The sequence below is a fragment of the Cydia fagiglandana genome, chromosome 15 (genome assembly GCF_963556715.1).
Source record: "Cydia fagiglandana chromosome 15, ilCydFagi1.1, whole genome shotgun sequence".
Lineage (NCBI taxonomy): Eukaryota > Metazoa > Arthropoda > Insecta > Lepidoptera > Tortricidae > Cydia > Cydia fagiglandana.
Genome location: NC_085946.1, coordinates 11,571,168 through 11,592,576, shown reverse-complemented (window position 1 = coordinate 11,592,576; position 21,409 = coordinate 11,571,168). Strand labels below are relative to the sequence as shown.

Sequence of the window (21,409 nt, the reverse complement as noted above, 5' to 3'; positions counted from 1 at the left end):
GTGTAGAATATATTCTAAACGGCTTATACTTTTAACAAATATTAATTAGATTGATCTGAGACGTATGAAGTATAAGACAAGTGCGTGCTTGGAATTTATCAGCTAACGTAGATGGCGCTGTATTGCTCCATGCTGCCGAAAGTTAATTGTTTTATTTCACAGAGTAGAAATTAAAAAGTGGCAATACTGTAATAAAATAAATAAAAAATAAATAAATAAAGTTTTATTTACAAAACCTAATTTTCTACAAAACATAATAACGCCGAACAGTACCTTTTGTTGAGCTAACAAACTCGGGGGTACACTTATTTTGAAAGGGACGACACTACAGTATTGCCACTTTTTAATTTCCACTCATTTTTGTCAGAATGTACATTTGAAATAGGGTAAATTTCAAATAAGGTTTTCTATGAATAAAGCTGTACCGTACCCAATAGCTCAGTGAGTGTGCGCTAGAGACTGCAGCACATTATAACATTGCTATAGCGTTCTTTATGCATTTATTCTGAATAACATGACAGTCTACGAAATTGAGCAGGAGGGCCCTTCCATGTTAACTTTTAAACGCCAACTAATTTATTCTGATCGAATGTTTATTCTGAGTAAGTCAGCACAATTAGGGTGCAGTGAACCTGCAGTTTTTCGGCGGTGTACACTGAAGAACTCACAAACGAATTCGACGAACTTCATAAAGCGTCAAAAGGTTAACACGGCCGGGTTCTAACCCCGGCTACACACGTTAACGATAAATCGTAGCGATTAAACTGTGCAGTCCGATTTGCGCAGTTTTATCTACCGTGTGTTATATGACAAATCGTTACGATAATCGACATCGATTTGTCATACACACGGTAGATAAAACTGCGCAAATCAGACTGCACAGTTTAATCGCTACGATTTATAGTTACGTATGTAGCCGGCATAACGCTCATCTGTTCGGGCAATGATTAACCCGTCGTGTGTGCGCAGACTGCGTTAGGCAGACGGTGGCGGCGCTGAACGTGCTGGACTACACGTGCGGGGACTGCCGCCGCGCCGGCATCTCGTCGCGGTCGGCGGCGGCCCGGCTGGCGCCGCGCACCATCGCCACGCTGTTCATGGCCAAGCGCCGCTTCAACAAGTACGCGCACCGCCAGTACCTGGCCTCGCGCGCGCGCGAGGCCGGCGGCGACGCGGAGGCCGAGGCCGCGCCCGACCTCAGCTCCGACCCCGACGACCCGCTCGACGGCGCCGAGCCCCAGCCCTTCGAGGACTGACTGTATAGAACTGTGTATAGTGCCGTCTGTGTATGACTCGTTCGCTTCGATACGCTCGCGCGACCCCGTCGCATAAATCTGATTAACGTAACGATTAATTAGTAGGCTACGTATGTTTAAGTTATCGGATAGTGAAGAGATACTAGCTGTATTCGGCCGGGTCGACCGACTCTTTATTTTTCGTGATCTTCGCGGCCGAGTGACCGGACCGCCGCCGCGGTTATATTATCCCTAGTGGGTGTAGACGGATTAATTTAACAGAGGTTAAACATGAAGTGGTTAGATAGATGTAGGTCGCAGATAAACTAACATGTAAACTGTACAGTAATACTAACTTCACTATAATGGGTAGCTGGGCAATCATACTATTTTTAATATTAATAGTTTTGTGTTGAAAGTATCCTGTAAGAAAAAATCATGTATTGACGAGTGCTTGGGTAAAGACACGCGTTGGTCCTCATAACTATAACTTGGGAGACACGAAAATGTCAACCGACTATCCGTTTCATTACACAAGCACCGTTTTCGGTCCGAGAATTGTTATGTTGGAGAGAAGATTCACGAGTGCTACTGTTTCGTTATGATTATTACGAATTTGTTTATAACTATTGTAGCACTAACATGATCATTTTGTATGAGCTATATTTGCATAAAATTGACAATTAGGTTGTATTCTCTACGATTGTTTTTTTACTTGGAGATAATAAACAATTATGATAGAAACGTCTGCCTTTTGATGCATTTGAGTTTTGTTTCTATGAATTGTTTTCCCCTTTTGTTTTCGAATATCGGCTGAACGCTGTGAAAGAAATGATCTAATCAAGACAGTCCGCATTTTATGTTTTGAGATAGATTAACTTAGTTATTGTTAATTCTCCTTTGTAAGGTATTTATTTTAGTTTTATATGGATACAACTGTATACAATCTTGTGTCCTCTGTATTTGAGAAATGTAAAATATATTACAAAAGTGAGATATGCCCGGAAATCGTTGGATGCCGGTAGGAGTCCAGTGAAAGCTTATATACTTATGAAATATTGAATACGATTGAGGGCTACTTCCCCCTATATTACGCAGAATCATTCAATTAATTAAGGTATTGTTGATTAAAAGCACTAAATAGTTAAAATAAGATTTTTTTTCTGTAGTTTAATTACTCGAATGAAATTCAGCAGCTTTCCAATGTCATTTCTTCTATACTTAATTTCAAAGTACAAAACCATTAGGCTATTTTGTGTTCTAATTTACTCATCGTTCTGGAATGTTTATGAACCCAATTTTTTATATAGATTATTAATAGAAAGATCAAATAAATTATTTAAACTCAGAGTATATGTTTATTTTCATTACGAAGAAAATTATTTATTGTACGGTGTTATAAAGATAGTATTAAATAAAATATAGCCGAATTGGGTGGTATTCATTTCCAGAGCGACATAAAAGGTTATGCATGTGTGCTGCCGTTCGTTACTAGGTACGTAGTCCGCGCCTTATACGTAAAGCCCGATTTAGACGATGCGAGAACTCGCATGCGAGTTTCATAACATTGCGGGTTTTGATTGGTCGGTTGAATTGGACGTAACCAACAGTCCGCAATGTAACTAAAATCGCATGCGATTTCGCGCGCCATCTAAATCAACCCTAATGCTCGCTGTACTTACGATCCTGCGCTGTCGTCTTTTAACCACTGCTGTGTGCAATTATCCCGTATGTTGTGTATTATACTTGTATTAGAATTCTGTAAGTGCAGTATCAGTAACATTCATCAAACTGATGACCTCTAATGTATCATGTTTAGTTTATAGTTATCCTTCGGTTATTATTAATCATAGTTTACTTAGTAACAATTTTTAAGACAAAATTTATGTCCACAGATTTATTTCAACGAATCATGTTATGACTTTTTATATTAAATATTATACTGGTTTGGGTGTGCCTGTGTGTCACACACCTCCGATTCGTATTGCTTTATTGACACAGGTGAATTAAGACTTACTTCTAAGAGAATATTGATAACTTTATGTCTACTTAATGCAAGTGTAAACGTTCTAGAAATCTCGCACTGTTCGGTCAATTTTGTAAAAAAATAAAATAAATTTAATTTGAGTTCTTTTGTTTTCTTTACATAACTTAAAACAGAGAAATAGAAAGACAAGAAATGCAATAAAAATAATTTATATAATTTGACTTATGTTATCGTAAACTCGGTAGCATAATTAACAAAATTCATATAAACACTGAAAATATTCAGCAAATATATTTTATAAACTGGCAATAAAGCATATCTGCATTCTCTCTGGAGAAGAAAACCGCAAACTCTGTGGACAAGAAATATTGTTCATAAGTACATTTCATAAATAAAGCAAAAATAAAATAAGTCGAATGGGAGCGATCACACGCCATTTTAATTGTAAGTGTAAAGCCTAAGTGGACGCTCGAGTTGTTCGTGCAGCGGGGCGTGCATGTTATACAAATGCAAACGTATAGGAGCGGCCTTAGTGCACGCTGCTCAAATCACTGTGAACCCGACGCTACGCTGCACGCCCCGCCGAATGCTCCGCTTCGAGCGTCTACTCAGGCCTTACACCAAGCAGTGAGTAGTGAAAAACCGCTGTGATGTTCAAAAAGTAACGTTAAAGTGGCATCCGTGTGCAGGCGTAGACATCATGAACGCACATGCCATGAAAAGATAATTGATGTCACAAAAATGCGGTCAATTTAGATAGAGGCAAAGTTGGAGTCATATATGCCATATAGAAATAACATATGAGCAGACATAGGAATCCGCGGGGCAATTTGTGAATTAAGACTTCATGTTTGGCACTTATGGTACTAATTACAATAAAATTTAGGCTGTTTTTAAACGATTAGGCAATAAAAAATATTTTTTTAACTATATTGTTGTTAATTAGTACCATAAGTGCACAAACGCGGATACCTATGTCTGCTTATAAATTATAAAAGTAATGACACGCTGGTCAAGTCCTGGCAAGCACGACTGTGATCGATATAATCTGGCAAACCAACAATTTGTCAAGGCACGAAATTCACAAGTTATGTTTCAAATTTTGTCGCCTTTTTCTACTGACAAAATTGGTCTGCTAGACCAGCGCGTCTTTCGTCTATTCTTTTTGACTTCGGTAACTACTATTTGGCCCTTGGCTGCTAAAAGGTTGCCGACCGCTGTGCTAGACAGATCCGTAGGTCGAAGTACCTGTCTGATCACTCGTCAAAGCGTAGCCCGCTGATGGAGAGGAAGGTGAAGGCGTTGTGCAGCGCCAGCACGGGCACGGCGGTGGCGGCCGCCAGCGCGGCGCCGCGCGCCTTCACGCCGGACACCGCCTCCAGGATGCGGGCCGGCGGCGGCGCGCTCCACACCTGGAATAATACGAGTTGAAGGTAAACAAAATAAAACAGGCTAGGTAATATTGAAACAAGGTCAAATACAAAACATGCATACTGGGATAAGTCTACAATTCCTCGTTTCTAAAGCCAGGCGCGAGTGTGGAGGGGATTAATTCGATCTTGCGGAGGAAACTCAAGCATAGCTCGCTCCATTGCCCTTTGAGTGGCGGAGCTTTTTATGAGACCCATTTAGAGCGACGTTTCTGTGCCATAACTGCCGTAAGTCGTCACTGGCGACACATTCGTTGAAAACCTAAAGACACCGGCATTTTAGACTAGAGCATATTACGTAGCTTTCCGAACGCTGACCATCTGAGCTACAACTATTACCTGGTAGAATATCCTCATTTTGACGGCGGTGGGCTCAGGCCGACCGTGTAGTAGCTTGCCCAGTGCGTACTCCAGCAGAGCTTCGATCTCGGCCGTCGTCATCTGCGACACGCTCGCTTTCTCTGAACGATAGCTAGCAAATGTATGATGAACCTACAAGGTAACGACCGTTACCTGGTAAAATATCCTCATCTTGACGGCCGTGGGCTCGGGCCGACCGTGTAGTAGCTTGCCCAGTGCGTATTCCAGCACGGCTTCTATCTCGGTCGTCGTCATCTGCGCGGCGCGCGCCCGGTGCGACACGCACGCTTCCTCGCTGGGGAACGATAGCTGGCATGTGGAAGGGGATGAACCTGTAACAATATTAGGAGTTAAAGGTGTACCCTTATTTTACCGCCAAATTTTTTGCAGAATTTTGTTATAAAGAAAATTATTCATAGAGTAATCGAATCGCAGATTTTTATTCCAATTAATTCTGTTTCTTCGATTATTCATTTCAAAGAAACATATTTTGTAACTTGATTAACCTTCAGAATATTTATTCAAAGATTCTTAAATAAAATAAAAGACTGACTGTAGAATTATTATTCATTGAATATTATTTGTGCGACACTACAGTTCACAAAATATTAATTTCAACAATTATTATTTTACAAAATTACCTTTCATATACTCTTAGTATTCATTGAAATTGCTAAAAAAGGAGTTTAGGTTACTTTAGAGCTGCAACCTCTAAGAAAACGAACCCTTGCTGGAAAAGTGGGTTAGGTTAGGTTAGAACTGCGACCCCCAAGAAAACGAACTGTTGCCAGAAAAGTGGGTTAGGTTAGGTTAGAACTGCGACCCCCAAGAAAACGAACTGTTGCCAGAAAAGTGGGTTAGGTTAGGTTAGAACTGCGACCCCCAAGAAAACGAACTGTTGCCAGAAAAGTGGGTTAGGTTAGGTTAGAACTGCGACCCCCAAGAAAACGAACTGTCGCCAGAAAAGTGGGCTATGTTAGGTTAGAACTGCGACCCCCAAGGAAACGAACTGATGCCAGAAAAGTGGGTTAGGTTAGGTTAGAACTGCGACCCCCAAGAAAACGAACTGTTGCCAGAAAAGTGGGTTAGGTTAGGTTAGAACTGCGACCCCCAAGAAAACGAACTGTTGCCAGAAAAGTGGGTTAGGTTACGAGTAGAACCGCAACCCCTAAAAACGAATTCCTTCCAGAGAAGCAGATTGCGTTAAATTAACGACTAAGTAAATAAAATTCGACTAAATGACTATTCTGTATATAAAATTTTGGTGAACTGTATTTATAAGAAGTGTCTTTTCTACAGATCGATGATTCTGTGAAATGAGATTACATGAACAAATTGTTCTTGAAACAAAACTAATGTTTTAAATTTTTGGTGAAACGTAACTAATCCGAACTAAAATTATTTAAAGTAAATATTCTATGTAAAGATTATTTTGCGATTTGAAATTACTTGAAACATTTTCTGTGAAACGAAAATCTGCAGAAAAATTTACGGCAAAATAAAGGTAAACCGGAGTTAAAACTATTGCTTATTTACTAAAGCTCAATGGTTTGTTCTAGAATCTAGGAGTCTTTTGTCATCGAGGGACCTTTTAAAACTGCCAATAGACGTATTTTCGTCAGCACTGTCGGTGATACTTTTTTTTACAGACAATTTTTCGTCTTAGCGGTTTTAAGGCCATATTCCAGAATACGTGTTTCAATACTTTCAATCAGTCAGTCACAGTTGCTGTCTAGTCAGCAGTAGCACTGTTGGACTCCTCAATGAAAGCCAGGTGGCCCAGGTGTCATTACAAAAAAGGCCTTGAAATTTTGAACCTCAAATGTAATTCACAAACATTTCGTAAATTGAAGTAGTCAAGCAGAAATTTAAAACACATTGTCTAATAGTAGACCAAGGGTGGAAAGTGAACCATTTCACCCGAGATATTTTGGCGCTCGAACGAAGAGAGAGCGCCAATAGTTCGAGCGTAAGATGGTTACTTTTACCCGAGTTAAACACTCTACTTTTCATTTCGACTATGAGGAAAGTCAAACACGAGAAATGTAGGTTTATTATTGGTTAGTAAATTTCTTTAGAACAAATTATTAACAGGTACATAGGTAACCCACATAAGTCACGCGAATCACTTGAAAAATCTTATAATTATATATAAATATATATTTTATCAAATTATTATTTAACATTCCATCCTTTAATGACACCGTGGATTGATTGTTTTCTTAATAGACGTGACATTGTATTGATGATGAGACTACGTTCTGGACATATCCCATTGAATAAATTCGGTTATTTAATGAAGAAAGTTCCTCTCCTAATTGTGATGAATGTGATGTATTAGAAGACGTGTACCATGTTATAATGGAATGTGTCCGGAATGAAGCTGATCGGATACAACTGGCTTTTTCAAGCCATAATAATATGTTTGATGTTGGGGGCTGCAATAGCGTCCTGGCTGCTCCTCTGTCGGACGCCGCCATGGCGCTATTGCAGCTTGTACGAAAGGCTTTAGTATGTAGAATAAGTTAGTTGTAAGAATATATTAATTTGTGTTTTTTTATGGAGCGACATGTTCACCTCGGTGACAAGCTCTAAAAATAAAGAGAAAAAAAAATTTGTTTAACATTCATTCATTCAGTTTCACTTTTTTTAAGGCGCGTATACATTAAATAGTGTTTAGTTTTAAGTTTATAAAATACATATGTATGTTAGTCTGTAAGGTATTTGTAATATGGGCCTTGTTGCCTGAATTAAATTTCTAAATAAATAAATAAATTAAGCCCGTTTCAGACATATCCCAATTTAAGTTTGGATTGTCTATGGTTTTAGATTTTTTTTTCGATAAAGATGTAAACGGCGCCAATTCCAGTTATGCGGAAGCTAATATGAGAGCTTTTAACGAAAGAATATGGCTGTTAGCCGTTGCTCGAAGTAAAATTAAAAAAAAAATACTTTCCGCCCTAGGGTGGAAAATGCAATTTTCCACCCGGTTAACAGCGTATGAAAGGTGAACTTTCCGAACAGGAGAGATGAAAAATACATTTACCTGTTGCGACGTAGCACACGAACGCCGCGACGGTGTTCTCATAGTTCCACCGCCTCGTTATCGCCACTTTGTAGTCGCCCACATTGCAACCCGTTTCTTCATCTGAAAACAATACTAATATTATAGTGTTCGATCGAATTGTAAAAATCTAAGTCGGTCTTCAGTGAGAATAATAACGCTTACATCGCAGTCAAACTCACATACAGCTCCGTATGTCACATCTAATGTCTCTGTACACACTCGTCGAGAGCCTCTTGCCAAGAGTCGTTACCGCTTCGACCCGATCGGAGAACGGCGAGACAAGGAGGGAGCAGTATGTACTCGTTCTCGGGGTGTTTCGACGAGTACGTACAGCCGGCATAATAATGGCCGCCGGCCGTGCGTCTCTCTCTCTCTCTGTCTGTAACTCACACTCGAAGCGGTTGTTGTCGGTGTGCGCCCAGGCGTGCCACTCGACGGCGGCGCCCCTCGGCAGTGCGCCCACGACGGCGTACTGCACGATGGCGCCCGCCGTGCGCCGCTCTAGCTGCCTCCGCGCCTCGCTCGCGATGCCGCCGTGCGTCATGTAGCAAACACTCTACAAACAGTCACAGTTAACTTTATAAAATTTACTATTAAGTATAATTTTGGTTATATTCATTTTAACCTGGGCCGTGTTGCATAATAAACTATGTACATATTAATCGGCAGTTTTCTAATTTCACTTAGGGCCACTTGCACCATTCCACTAACCACTGGTTAAGCGGTTAAACCATTAACTTAATGTCAAATTGTACTGATAACCATGGTAACTAAAGGTTTAACCGGTTAACCCCGGGTTGGTGGAACAGTGCAAGTGGGCCTTATTAGAAAAGGAGTTCCGCTTGTAATATTATTTGTAGTTTATTATGCAACAAGGCCCTGTTATGGCACTTTTTATTTTTACACATTTTTGTACATATCTGCAAATGCGTCAATATTAAATCAAAATCGGATTATAACAATTCGAATGACTATAATATAGACAGATATGAAGATACTTCAAAATCGGGAACAGAGAGAAATTTAATTTTCAAAGCAGCCTCATTACACAAATCCTGAGTAGAATAAGTAGAGTCGCTCGGCCCTGGCATACCTGCGCCACGCTGCGGATGTGCGCTCTGGGGCAGACGGCGCGCACGACGCGCGTGAGGTGGCGCAGCGCCAGCGCGCACTGCCGCCGCGCGCCGCCCTCCAGCAGCTGCATGGAGCCCGGCACCAGGGCTATTTGACCGCAAGTGCCGATTACTTCGCCCACCTGTATCAACATTTTCAATATTAAGACGAACCAGGAGCCGAGGTTTAAATATTTTAGGTAAATATACCCGTATCGCTAACGGAAACGGCTCCTAAAACTAGTGTGATAAGGACAAGGCGAAAAATCCTGCGTAAAAATCTCAAAAATCGAGGTTTCGTACTCGACTGTTTCCTCCTCCAAAACTTAACCAATCGTAACCAAATTTGGAAATCTAAATGATTATGAAATTATCTGTGTTGGACCGTTTTGCTTTTTTGGCTAATTTATATCAGTTTTGAATACTACGCCTCTCATTGCGGCATAGTCAATGAGGCTATATTTTGGGCATTTTTGAAGGGCTAGAGCCCTTAGCCTTAAAAAACAAAACGGTCCGACACAGATATTGACAATATTAATCTGTGTTGAAAAAGTCATTGCTCTAGCATCAAAACCCACGGAGGAGCCGAGTACGTTTGTATGGAGAAATGACCACTCCTGTTGGCTCTTAAGCATAGAAGGTAGCAGCCTCCTATAGAAGTGGTATACGCGATCCTCCGTGAGGGACAAAACATACGCAATGCGACACTATGATTGGCCGAATTTATTTGTTGCCCACCATAATCCATACTTTTATGGCGGGGAACAAAAAAGATAGCATTCGGCAAGACGCTGATGCCGCAGCCCGGCAGTCGCGACCGATCGCCGGCGCCGAACGTGACAGCTGGGCGGCGCCGCCGTAAGCATTCGGATAGGCGCGACCGGGCGGCGACTGCCGACTGCCACGTGCAGAGTCGTACAGGAGACAGTGCTAGCAGTTGTGTGATTGAGTCGCGTATTATTTAAAGTAACGATGTCTGACAATTTAAATATACGAAAGCGAAAACTTGTGGAGCTACTGCTTCAGGACGAAGAAGTAGATGATGAAATACTGATGATTTTAATTTCATCAAAGAGGAGTAGAAGCGATTTATTGTATACGTCCAGAGCTGATGAAGGCAGTTATCAGATAAGCTCCACTAAATACTCGTCGTTTTCTTCACAAGCCGCCATTTTTACGACCAACACGAGTTGGGCAGCGCTGCCATACCGCTACGGGAGCGGCTCGGCGCAGGCCACGCCCCCGGCCGCGCCGCCTGCATCGGACGGTGTGTCATACAAATCCCTATAAAGCAGTGCGGCGACTGCCGGGCAGCCGCTGCCGGGTCGCGGCAGCCTCCTGCCGACGCTTACCTTAACACTCTTTCGGTAGATGTCGCTAGGGCCTCCCTAAAGACTCATATATGGTGGAAATATTAGCAGTATTAAGTAGAGTTAGACAAGAAAAGTCTGCAGTGATTTTGATAGCCCACGCAGTGCAAATGTTATTTTAAACGTCAAACTTCTATGATATTATGACGTATAAATAACACTTGCACTGCGTGATCTATCAAAATCAATGCAGGCTTTTCTTGGTCGATCTCTAAGGTCTTAGTAGCTTAAATGGCTGAGCACTGGGCTAGTCGATCCAGTGGTCGTGGACACACAATTTCTACACAAATTAACCAGAACACACAGATCCCTACCACTTTTAATCAAAAGCGATTGGATATATCCAGATTATTGACAAAGAGACATATTGACAATCCTTTGAATATCTCCCTAATTTAACCAACATTTATCATTGAAAAACTTACTTTAACTGCTTGACTGTAAGGTCCGATATTGGCCGGCGCCCAGTGCGAGATTCCCTGGACGTGCATCGTAACTCGTTCCTTCGAGTTCCCGTCAGGGTCATAGTTCTGGCTGCTCGACTTATGCGCTACCTGCATTTACACGATTTACGTTATAAATTAACTAAATATAAGTTACAAAACTTTGGATAAATAAAATGTGACAAGTAGGGTAATTCGCCAGTAACTGGCCACCTGTTAGTAACTGGTCACCCTCAACTAAAAATGAATTATATTTACCCATAAACATAATTCATTTTAGTATAAGGTGGCTAGTTATTGAAGGCTGGCCAGTTATTAGAACGTTATATACTAAAATTAAATCTGTTTATAGGTGAACAGAATTCATTTTTAGTTTAGGGAGGTCAGTTATTGGCCGGTGGCCAGTTACTGGCGAATTACCCTCTCAATATAAAGCATCGCAAATATTTATGAGCATCGTGGTCACGCACACAAATGCACGTCTTGTATTGATAAAGGTACTGTACTAAGTGTTGCAGCGTTTTTCAATTTAGTTCATACTCTCTTATCTGTGTGTAAAAGTTGAACATGTCTAGCATATGTTGAGGAAGCATATATCTTCTATTTTAGTACTTACAGCGTCCAATATGAGCCCCACGTCATCAGGGAGCGGGCACTGCACACACACCCTGGTCGGCGGGTTGACGAAGTTGAACGCGTCCACATAGACTTCGTTCAGGGCCGCATAGTCGCCCATATCTCTCATATATATGTTGACGAAGCATGTATCTTCTATTTTAGTACTTACAGCGTCCAATATGAGCCCCACGTCATCAGGGAGCGGGCACTGCACACACACCCTGGTCGGCGGGTTGACGAAGTTGAACGCGTCCACATATACTTCGTTCAGGGCCGCGTAGTCGCCCATGTCTCTCATATATATGTTGACGGAGCATACGTCTTCGAGACGCATGTCTTGCGAGTTTAGGAGGTCTGGAATTAATTTTGGAATTAGCTTTGGACATTAAGATGAATTTGAAAAAGAATTTAAGGGTAATTTAGACGATGAAATGATGGTTAGAAACAAAATTACACTGAAGATTTGAAAATCTGCAAAACTTTGGCTTGGCTATTCGATATTTAAATATAAGTAATTATTAACGATCGTGAAAAAAACATTGAATTTTACTTTTTCAAGGTCAATATGACACGGTAAACACAGACAGACAAGAACATTAAAACAAGAATGCATGGCCTCAAAACAATTTCACACAGTGAGTGAGATTCACATTTCTACAGGGGTTAGCCATAATGCCCATAATTTATTAGTAAAAATGCTGTTTCACACCACGAATTCTTATCTAGAAACTATATGACATATATTAAAATACCAAAATAATACATCTCGTGAACAAGTTTACCTACTAATGAGTTTCTTCACAGCATCCTTCGTCGCCAGCGCGGTGTCCACTCCTTCTCCGACTATCCCCCCGATATAGTACCATCCGTGGCTATTTCCATATATAGAACTATGGTCCAAGACCGGAAGGATATCTCTATGCCCGTGCATATCGTAGTTATAACCTATACTTTCTACGCTATCATTCTGGTCGGCGTCTATGCTATCTTGAGTGTTGAGCAATGGGTTCAGTTCTTTGTGCTTTTTCTTCTCCTCCTTTTCTAACTTCTCAATAGATTCTAGCTCCGTCTCGCTCAGCTCGATGTCGCTTAGGTCGCTGAACACGGTGTCGCTAAGGTCGTTTACGTAGTCTAAGGCGTTTTTCACAGTGGGAGGTAGTTCGATGGGTGTTGGTTGCGCTTTTGGTTCGAGGTGCACTTTGAGGTTGAGGTAACCGGCCGGAGCGACCGAGTCGTCAGAACAGACTATTAGTTCTTTTTCGTCGCTGTATAAAGAAAAAAACACATAGGTAAGTGACTCATACATACATTAGGTTGCTAAAAGAAGATAGCGTTCCTGATGGAGTTCTACCTGGAGAGCGCATGACAGAAGCCAGCGTAACCTCGTGTTCCAAAATACGAATAAAGAGAAACCGGCCAAGTGTGAGTCGGACTTGCGCACGAAGGGTTCCGTACCATTACGTTAAAAACGGCAAAAAATCACGTTTGTTGTATGGGAGCTCCACTTAGATATTTATTATATTGTTTTTAGCATTTGTTCTTATAGCTTAGTATTTGTTGTTATAGCGGCAACTGATACATCATCTGTGAATCAAATCATCATCATCATCAAATTTCAACTGTCTAGATATCACGGTTCATAAAAGACAGCTTGGTGACAGGCAGACGGTCAGTGGAGTATTATTAATAGGGTCCCTATTTACCCTTTGGGTACGGAACCCTAAAAAGCTATGACTTACATGACGAGCCGCTTCTTAAAGAGCGGACAGTCAAGCGTGAAGGTCTCATACTCCCCGCCCTCTCCGCACACGTTCAGGCCGTACTTCTCCTGCATCAGCAGCAAGTGCGGCTGGATGTCCCGGATCGACATGCCTAGGTGTACGTGCGGATCCAGCCCTAGGCAAGCCACCTATGGATATAAGATGACATTTGGCTAAAAATCATTTTGGTAAGTTTTGACAGAATATCATATATCGGGCCGCGAGCAACAGATTATTCTGATCAAGCTCTTCCCTCTGCAATGTGAAAAATCTTTAGCTCACTTATGGCGCGGCTAAAGACTTTAGCATACTGCACTACACTGCAGCGGGGCGGGCACCACTGCCCCAGAGGCCCACACAACCTACCCCGTGCGAGCGAATAGTTAGACTAGGTTAGACGGCGTCTATACGGGAAAGCCGTCTAGCCGTGTAAACGATTTTGAACATTGCCACGCAAATGTTGCTGACACCAAGATATTCGATAAAATCTCGTATACGGTAGGTATATGGGAAAAATTTACGCCGTATTATGATCCTATCCTAGCGTTAAGGAAAGCAGTTTTTTTATGGTATAAACTGAAATAAATATCATATACTAAGAAAAAGTGACCAAGGCATCCAGGCTGGAATCGAACCAGCGTCCTCTGCTGTTGCGGCGGTTTTTTATGTTACTTAACCCATTGTTAGACAGCCAAAGACGTCAACTGACGCGCGCGGCTACAACCAAATTTCAACATTGAGTAACCGACAAGGTTTCGATGACGGGTCGCACACGTTAATTCAAAGGGTTAATACCGTTTGGGCATAAAAATATTGGAGTGTATAATTATATTGATTATGAGTAAACATACCTTTATTATAATTGCTTCGACATTGCTAGTTATCATTTCCTGTAAAAGTTCCTTTTGGTTCCTTCGCCATAAATAGGCGAGAGAGACTAGACCTAACCTTCGGCACCTGAAAAACAACTAAAATTTAATTTTATATCCTAATTCCTAGATTTCCTAGACTTGAAAGATTAATTCAAAATAATACAATCAATTCATAGTTTAAAAAAAATGCATTGAAAGCATCACATGTTTAGCCAGCTCAGTCACTATCAGACATATTGCAGTTTGAATATGTACTTTACTACCTTGACAATAGATAGATGTTCAGATATTTGTAAGTACCTACCTTTGCTGATACGATATATCAAAGTGACTGTACCAATTGAAAAAAAGAATACATAGTCTATTTATCTACTATGTAATAACCCTCATGTCATGTTAAATGTATGACTCAATGAAATGAATTAAGAGCCCATCAACGTGCACACTAGCGCCACTGCTAATTAATCGTAATTATTTAAATTTAACGACAGGTATTAAAAAGGAGGCTGTGTATGTGTATTTAAATACCTTTTGAATACATCAAATTAGTTTTTATGTTGCTGGATTCGTGAATCTATGCGTTCCAAGTTAAAACGGCCGTTTTTGCTTTGGGTTCATAGATCGACGAATCCAGCAACATAAAAACTATTTTGCAAAACGTAATTCAAGACCAAAAAAAGTAAGACAATGTTGCCACTGCAATAATTTGTTTGTAAAATTGTAAATTCCTTTTGATAAATAATCACGCTAAGATTATTTATTCATTAGTAATTTTATTCCTACTATTTAAAAAGTACTTTTATCTACTTATTTGTACATAAATACAAGACGCGCTAGTAAAAAAGTGGCAACATTTCTTACTTTTTTTGGTCTTGAATTACGTTTTGCAGTTTAGTTTGATGTATTCAAAAAGTACTTACATAAATTTAGAATACCTGTCGCCCCTTTTTTAAATACCTGTCGTTAAATTTAAGTAATCACGATTATTTAGCAGTGGCGCTAGTGTGCACGTTGATAGGCTCTTAAACTGTAGATGAATGGCCTTCACTACATTCATACAAAAAAATAAACATTCAGGGAATAATTTAGAGTCTGGTAACTTTATAACAACTATTTCACTAGTAAGACTACATAAGGCAAGTAATTTAATAATCACATAACATAGACTTTCACACAATATTTTAATACAAATAAACTTACACATTTTCTACTCTAATTCTTTGGTAATCAGACAAAATGGCCCCAACTGCAACTGCTTCTATCGCCATCTCACTCTGAAATTGATTACACGATTACAAATCATAGGGTGACAATCAACAGTCACTAAGTACTATCAAAAAATTAAAGTAACAATGCACTTTATTACACTTGTAACACGGTTTATTGTCCAATAATTTTCAATGGTGTTAGTGACTTTTGACGACGACGGAATGACGTCATATAATAAACAGGGCCAAATAAGATAGTTATCATAAGCGCTGATTTATTATGTGAGATAAGTTGCAGTTTTGTAAACAACATATTCAATATAGTTTCAAGTGTTTCTATACACTTGTGTGCCGTCACTGACACAATTGAACCTTACTGCTACGAGATAAGGTCGGGTTCATAGGTATATGGTCAGTTGCGTTACTGATAGTATTTGTCATGTTGAAAATACAGTCGACGTCAAAGATATGTTTACATTTTTCGCCTTATTACAAAGGAGTAAGGTGCGAAAGTGTAAACATATTTTTGACATTGACTATACAACATTTTGCTGCATACCTGCTATTGTAGCAGGGCCTACTAGCAAAAGCATTCTGAATTAACACCTTTTCTGTAATGGTAAATATTTGTGTAATGATTCATAAACAAACACACACATAAGGCTGCTGTATACATGTTTTACTTATAGATAAACTAGCGACCCGCTCCGGCTTCGCACGGGTTAACAAATTATACACTCTAAACCTTCCTCAAGGATCACTCTATTGATAGGTGAAAACCACATGAAAATCCGTTCAGTAGTTTTGAGTTTATTGTAAACAAACATACAAACACACAAACAGATTGACGCGGCGAAGGACTTTGGTATGCAAAAATCAATTTGGGATGAATTAGAAGTAGAAATTTTAAGGGTGGGAAAGGTTTTTTTTCTCCTTTGCTTTATTATTATCTTATAAACAATTTTTACAAGTTCATGGAGTATATACCAGCGTATGTACAGAGCAAATATTTAACTCTTGGCAAGATAACAAGGCATACATTGATTAGTTGAGATTGCAAACAGTTTTCTGGTCATTGGCATGAAAAAAAGTAGAACAATAAATTACAATGTTGCAAACGTCTTTTAAGCCAGTTTTTATTATGATTATGGCTATTTCTTCAGGTTTTCTCAATTTAATAGGGTAGCTAGAGCAAAATATTACTTTTAAATTTGGGTCGATCAACTATTTGTTGTTGTAGCATAGTTTCTTAGAAGAGCTGCTGTACCATGTTCTACAAACGTGCTTAGTAGATGTCCCATTATGGAAAGGCCTTATAACTACCAAAAAATTCAAGTTTAGTTCATTTAAATACGAAATAACTAGTATTTTAAGTGACCCAGGAGACCGTAACCATGACAACTAGTGACAAGAAAAAGTTGATTCACCCGTTTTCATTCATAAATTCAGATTGGGTTGTAGATTGGCCAATCTATCCCTTCAGTATCTATGATATAATCCCTTTGTACTTAAAGTTTTTTTAAAGGATTTGTCTATGGACCGCAGGGCCGTCTTAAACTATGCTGGGTCCCTTGGGCACATAAGAATTTGAGTCTGTTTTGGAAAGTAAAGAAAGCCAATTAAACTATCTAACATTTTTCTACAATGATTTTTTTATTTTTTATGAGTAATCAAATATACTGTTACTGTCATTCGTGGCCCCCTGAGGATCGTGGCCCCATGTGCCCTTATAGTAAAGACAGTAGAGGCATTCCACGAGACTGTCGCTTACATAACGCTTTTGCCTTGTATGGCAGCTACCTCAATAAAATACGTGAATCTCGAGAATATACTGCCAATTTGTTAGCCAAGTCATGAAATATTACCTGACCCAATATCGCTTACTCAGCATTTCCAGAAGTATTAGAAGAATTGCGTTATGTAAGCGACAGTCTCGTGGAATGCCCCAAGTACTGATGGACCTACTTGAAAAAGAACTCTCACCTTGATCCTAGCCAGCAGCCTGTACATATCCTCCACCTCATCATCATCTGTGGGCTTGTAGATCTTTCCCTGGTTCACCGCAGTGCCGGATATCACCTCCCTGTACAGCGGCAGGCCCATGGCCTCCGCATAGAGGTCAATACCCTGATGGCCCACCGTTTGGTACATGTAGCTATCCAGCTCGTCTGAAAATTTGATAATATTAATATACTCATATGTTTTAAAATTACTTAATAGAAATTATTAATGGAAACCTTTATTTTATCAAATGAGTGTTCAAATATTGTTTGGAATATCAATTACCTACACTCGGCAAGTCAGCGGCAATGAAAATGGGTGAGTCTGTTAGGTTTTATTTAATGTATACCTATTACTTTTGTGTCAGATATTTAAGTGTCTTCACCTTTTCATACAAAATGCTTAGGTGTTAATAAGTATCAGAAATTTGCAAAAAAAATGTGTAAAACTCCAGGATCTGAGCAGAAATAATCCTTACCATTATGCTCTATACCTGTGCTTCAATTTATTCATTTTTTTATTTCAAATAATCTATTGGAATTACTTACGGCTCGATTCTGAAAATGTATTAGATCTCTACTAGACCTCAACAAGTTACGATATGGATGATTTAAAGATATTTGTAAGATAGATATGTCAAATTTGATGTTTCCGCGATTCTGGAGGCCCTCTTGAATGATTTCGACAAGTTATGACTTAGATATCCAAGTCACATCTAGTCGATATCTAATGTAAATCTAGTTGATAATACAGTCATTATATGTTTTGAGACAAACAAATTAATATAGTTTTCAAACCTGTGTGACGTGATACGTCTAGGTGTACTGTTTAAAATGCACCACTCTCCCCCCCCCCCCCTCCACCTGACGCTCGACCCCCCCCCACCTTGAAATGTGTCCCCGTTGGTAGTTTTTTGGCATTCTCACGAAAACTATAATAGATATCAAAAAAGTGTCAAGGACAGAATTAATCCTCATTAAATTTAGAACAAAAATGGTCTTATGTGTTTTATTATAAGTTGGACGGTATTCAAGCTATAAGTACTTGTATAACCTTAAAATAACAAAATAACCATACTAGTATGACGAAATGCAGAATATCTTCAAAACGGCTAGACCGATTTTAATAAAATATACCTAAAAAATCACCGCAGTGAAGCCAGCTATCAAACAAAAGAAACTACATCAAAATCGGTTCATCCGTTTCGGCGTTACGAAGTCACAGGTAAACACAGAAATACACATTTTTTTCAACTGCACCCAAAAATTTTGTAAACCGATTAATTTTGATCAATTATTTTAATGGGATCATGTCCCTTGAAGTTTTAGCTTTACGAAAAGTTAAAAAACATGGAAAACGGCCCAGTATTTTTCAAATTATCGGCATTTTTCCGATTTGTGAGTGGTTTCGTGTTATCACGCGCACGAGTTGCCCTTGTCCCCTATAAAACGGGGGGTAGGGGAGGGGTTGTTATCAGTCACTTATCAGAAGTTGACCGGTACACATATCCGCATATTTTCCCGTAAAGAAGACCTGTGAAAAATGGAAACCACTGAAGCTGAAGTCCGCCAAGTCGTCCAGCTCAGCTCCTGCAAGAGGGGCGTAGCCAACGTTCAGTAGCTGCCACGCTGAATTTAAGTCAATCTACAGTTTGCAGAGTTTACCAGAGGTTCCAACGGACTGGATCCTTTACTTCAAGACCAAGAAGCGGCCGCAAAAAGTGTACATCAGAGAGGGACGACCGCTTCATTGTCACAACATCTCTCCGAGATCGACACCTGACAAGCGTTGCCATCCAGCAGCGTCTGCGTGAGATACGAGGAGTGGCTGCCAGTGAGTGGACAATAAGAAGAAGACTTAAGAAAGCGAACTTGACACCCAGGAGGCCTGCAACGGGGCCCAGATTGCTGGCGCGACACCGTACAGCCCGAAGAGAGTTTGCAGAAAATCATATGGACTGGACCATTGAGCAATGGACCCCAGTTCTCTTCTCGGACGTGTGCAGAATATGCTTGAATGGATGTGACCGAAGAGGAAGAGTCTACAGAAGGCCAGAAGAACGGTTCGCCCAATGTTGCTACTCCGTCCAACTTATAATAAAACACATAAGATCATTTTTGTTCTAAATTTAATGAGGATTAATTCTGTCCTTGACACTTTTTTGATATCTATTATAGTTTTCGTGAGAATGCCAAAAAGCTACCAACGGGGACACATTTCAAGGTGGGGGGGGGTCGAGCGTCAGGTGGAGGGGGGGGGGGGGGAGAGTGGTGAATTTTAAACAGTACACCTAGATGTATCACGTCACACAGGTTTGAAAACTATATTAATTTGTTTCATTTTCCCATACATTGATTACATAGAATAACTCAATTATGATCTCTATATCGTTTCTAGATCTTGTGATTATCTTGTTTCCCGAATACGCGTGTTAGTACATTCAGAATAAAAGGCTTTACAAGATAAAAGCTTCAATTCAGATTTTTTTAGATTAGATAAATAGTGAAATTATAATTTACTGTATTACTATACCTAATTAATATTATTTCATTCTCATATGATGATAATTCAAAAATATATTTTTTGATTTCACTTGCCTTAAATAACAAATGCCTTGAGTATTTCAGAGTACAGTCAACGTCAAAGATATGTTTACACTTTTGCGTTAGGTGCAAAAGTACATAACACTGTGACAATAATTAATTAGCAATTAACGCATCAATTTTCTTATCAGTACAGAGTTAAACATGATCTGTTGTCTGTGTCAACAAGCTCCTAGGCCAGGGAATGTGACATGCGTCTATATCGAGTAGCGTGCATGTTAACTTTTTTTTTAAATTATGGCTTTTGGAAGGTTTGCCAATGTCAAGTTGTGAAGGTATTAAAAAGTTAGGGAAACAAGGAATTAGGAAATATATATAAGACGAAAATTTGGAAACGGAAGGATTAAATTTACTGTAATATATATAATTACAATATTACCTACTATATTTTTATATCGTTATTTTCTAAAAATACAGATATGATTTTATAAATATCATACGAGTTAAATAACAAACAAATTATGGATATAGGAAATGGGATGCGTAATGATTCAACGTGTTAACCTTTATGTTGCGGCTGGAGGTTCGCTAGGGCCACGAGAGTATGCCCGGCGCCAACACACTGCATCATGTTGTAACAGCTGTCCTTCCCACCGCTCACCAATGCCACCACCTTCATCTTACAGTATTAATTCACTCGCGATAAACTAACAACATTCGTTATATAACATACATAATATTTGCGCGCCCTTTACAGAAATAAACGAAACACTACGACTCCAAAAACGGCGAGCCGTACCGTCAGGGAACGCGCATTTCTAACCAAAACTTATTATTATAATGCAATTGTTATCGCCAGCACGACTTCACGAGCTGCTAGCCGAATGATAATACAGCATCGTTATCTATTTTGATAACATTCTTTAAACGTGTTGGAAAGAATGGCAAAAAATATTCTCAAACACCTCATTATCTGTCAAATGGCCACGCGTTCTGAAACTGAAATTGCTTTCGCTTCGTATTGCAACGACGCAGCGAATCTTTGCAGCGAATCAGCAATTTCGTTCAGTAACAGTAGATTTTTTACCTGAGATATCTCTTTCTCGCTCTCACTTATGGGTGCGGCGCAAGTGCGGCGCCTCCGGCGCACCGTAACTTTGGGCCCCCCCACATCTGGCGTCTTTGGAGCGTCGGCGTCTACAATTCTATGGCCGCTGCTCGACACAACGTCGACGCAGCGTCGATGCAACTGCGCAGCGACGTCATTTTCCATAGCGCTGACCAGACGCCGACAGACGCCGACGCTCGAAAGACGCTAGATGTGGGGGGCCCTTTATTCCAGTGCGGTAGTGTGTTACGGCTTTTAGAAGTTTATAATCTTTAACCCATTCATTGCTAATATG

At 40.0% G+C, this 21,409-nt stretch overlaps 3 protein-coding genes across 3 annotated transcripts in view; 1 reads left to right on the top strand and 2 right to left on the bottom strand.

Annotated features, from left to right (window-relative positions):
- Positions 1 to 3,362, top strand: part of LOC134671360 (mucin-2) — a 30,718-nt gene extending 27,356 nt beyond the window's left edge. The window contains exon 15 of the mRNA XM_063529197.1: positions 970 to 3,362. Within this exon, the coding sequence (XP_063385267.1) occupies positions 970 to 1,256 (287 nt within the window). The 3' untranslated portion in view covers positions 1,257 to 3,362. The remainder of the gene's footprint in view (positions 1 to 969) is intronic.
- The window catches only part of LOC134671371 (uncharacterized), a 305,131-nt gene that overhangs the window by 51,336 nt on the left and 232,386 nt on the right, over positions 1 to 21,409 (bottom strand). The gene's annotated exons all lie outside the window — the stretch shown is intronic.
- Positions 3,416 to 21,001, bottom strand: LOC134671361 (uncharacterized). Its single transcript, XM_063529198.1, has 14 exons — positions 20,571 to 21,001; positions 17,446 to 17,630; positions 15,455 to 15,528; positions 14,234 to 14,339; positions 13,362 to 13,531; positions 12,409 to 12,887; positions 11,621 to 11,976; positions 10,987 to 11,115; positions 9,173 to 9,334; positions 8,470 to 8,635; positions 8,059 to 8,160; positions 4,992 to 5,344; positions 4,471 to 4,634; positions 3,416 to 3,574 (listed from the first exon to the last, which is right to left on the bottom strand). Exons 1-12 carry the CDS (start codon positions 20,683 to 20,685, stop codon positions 5,145 to 5,147), a joined length of 2,244 nt encoding a protein of 747 aa, XP_063385268.1. The 5' UTR covers positions 20,686 to 21,001; the 3' UTR covers positions 3,416 to 3,574; positions 4,471 to 4,634; positions 4,992 to 5,144.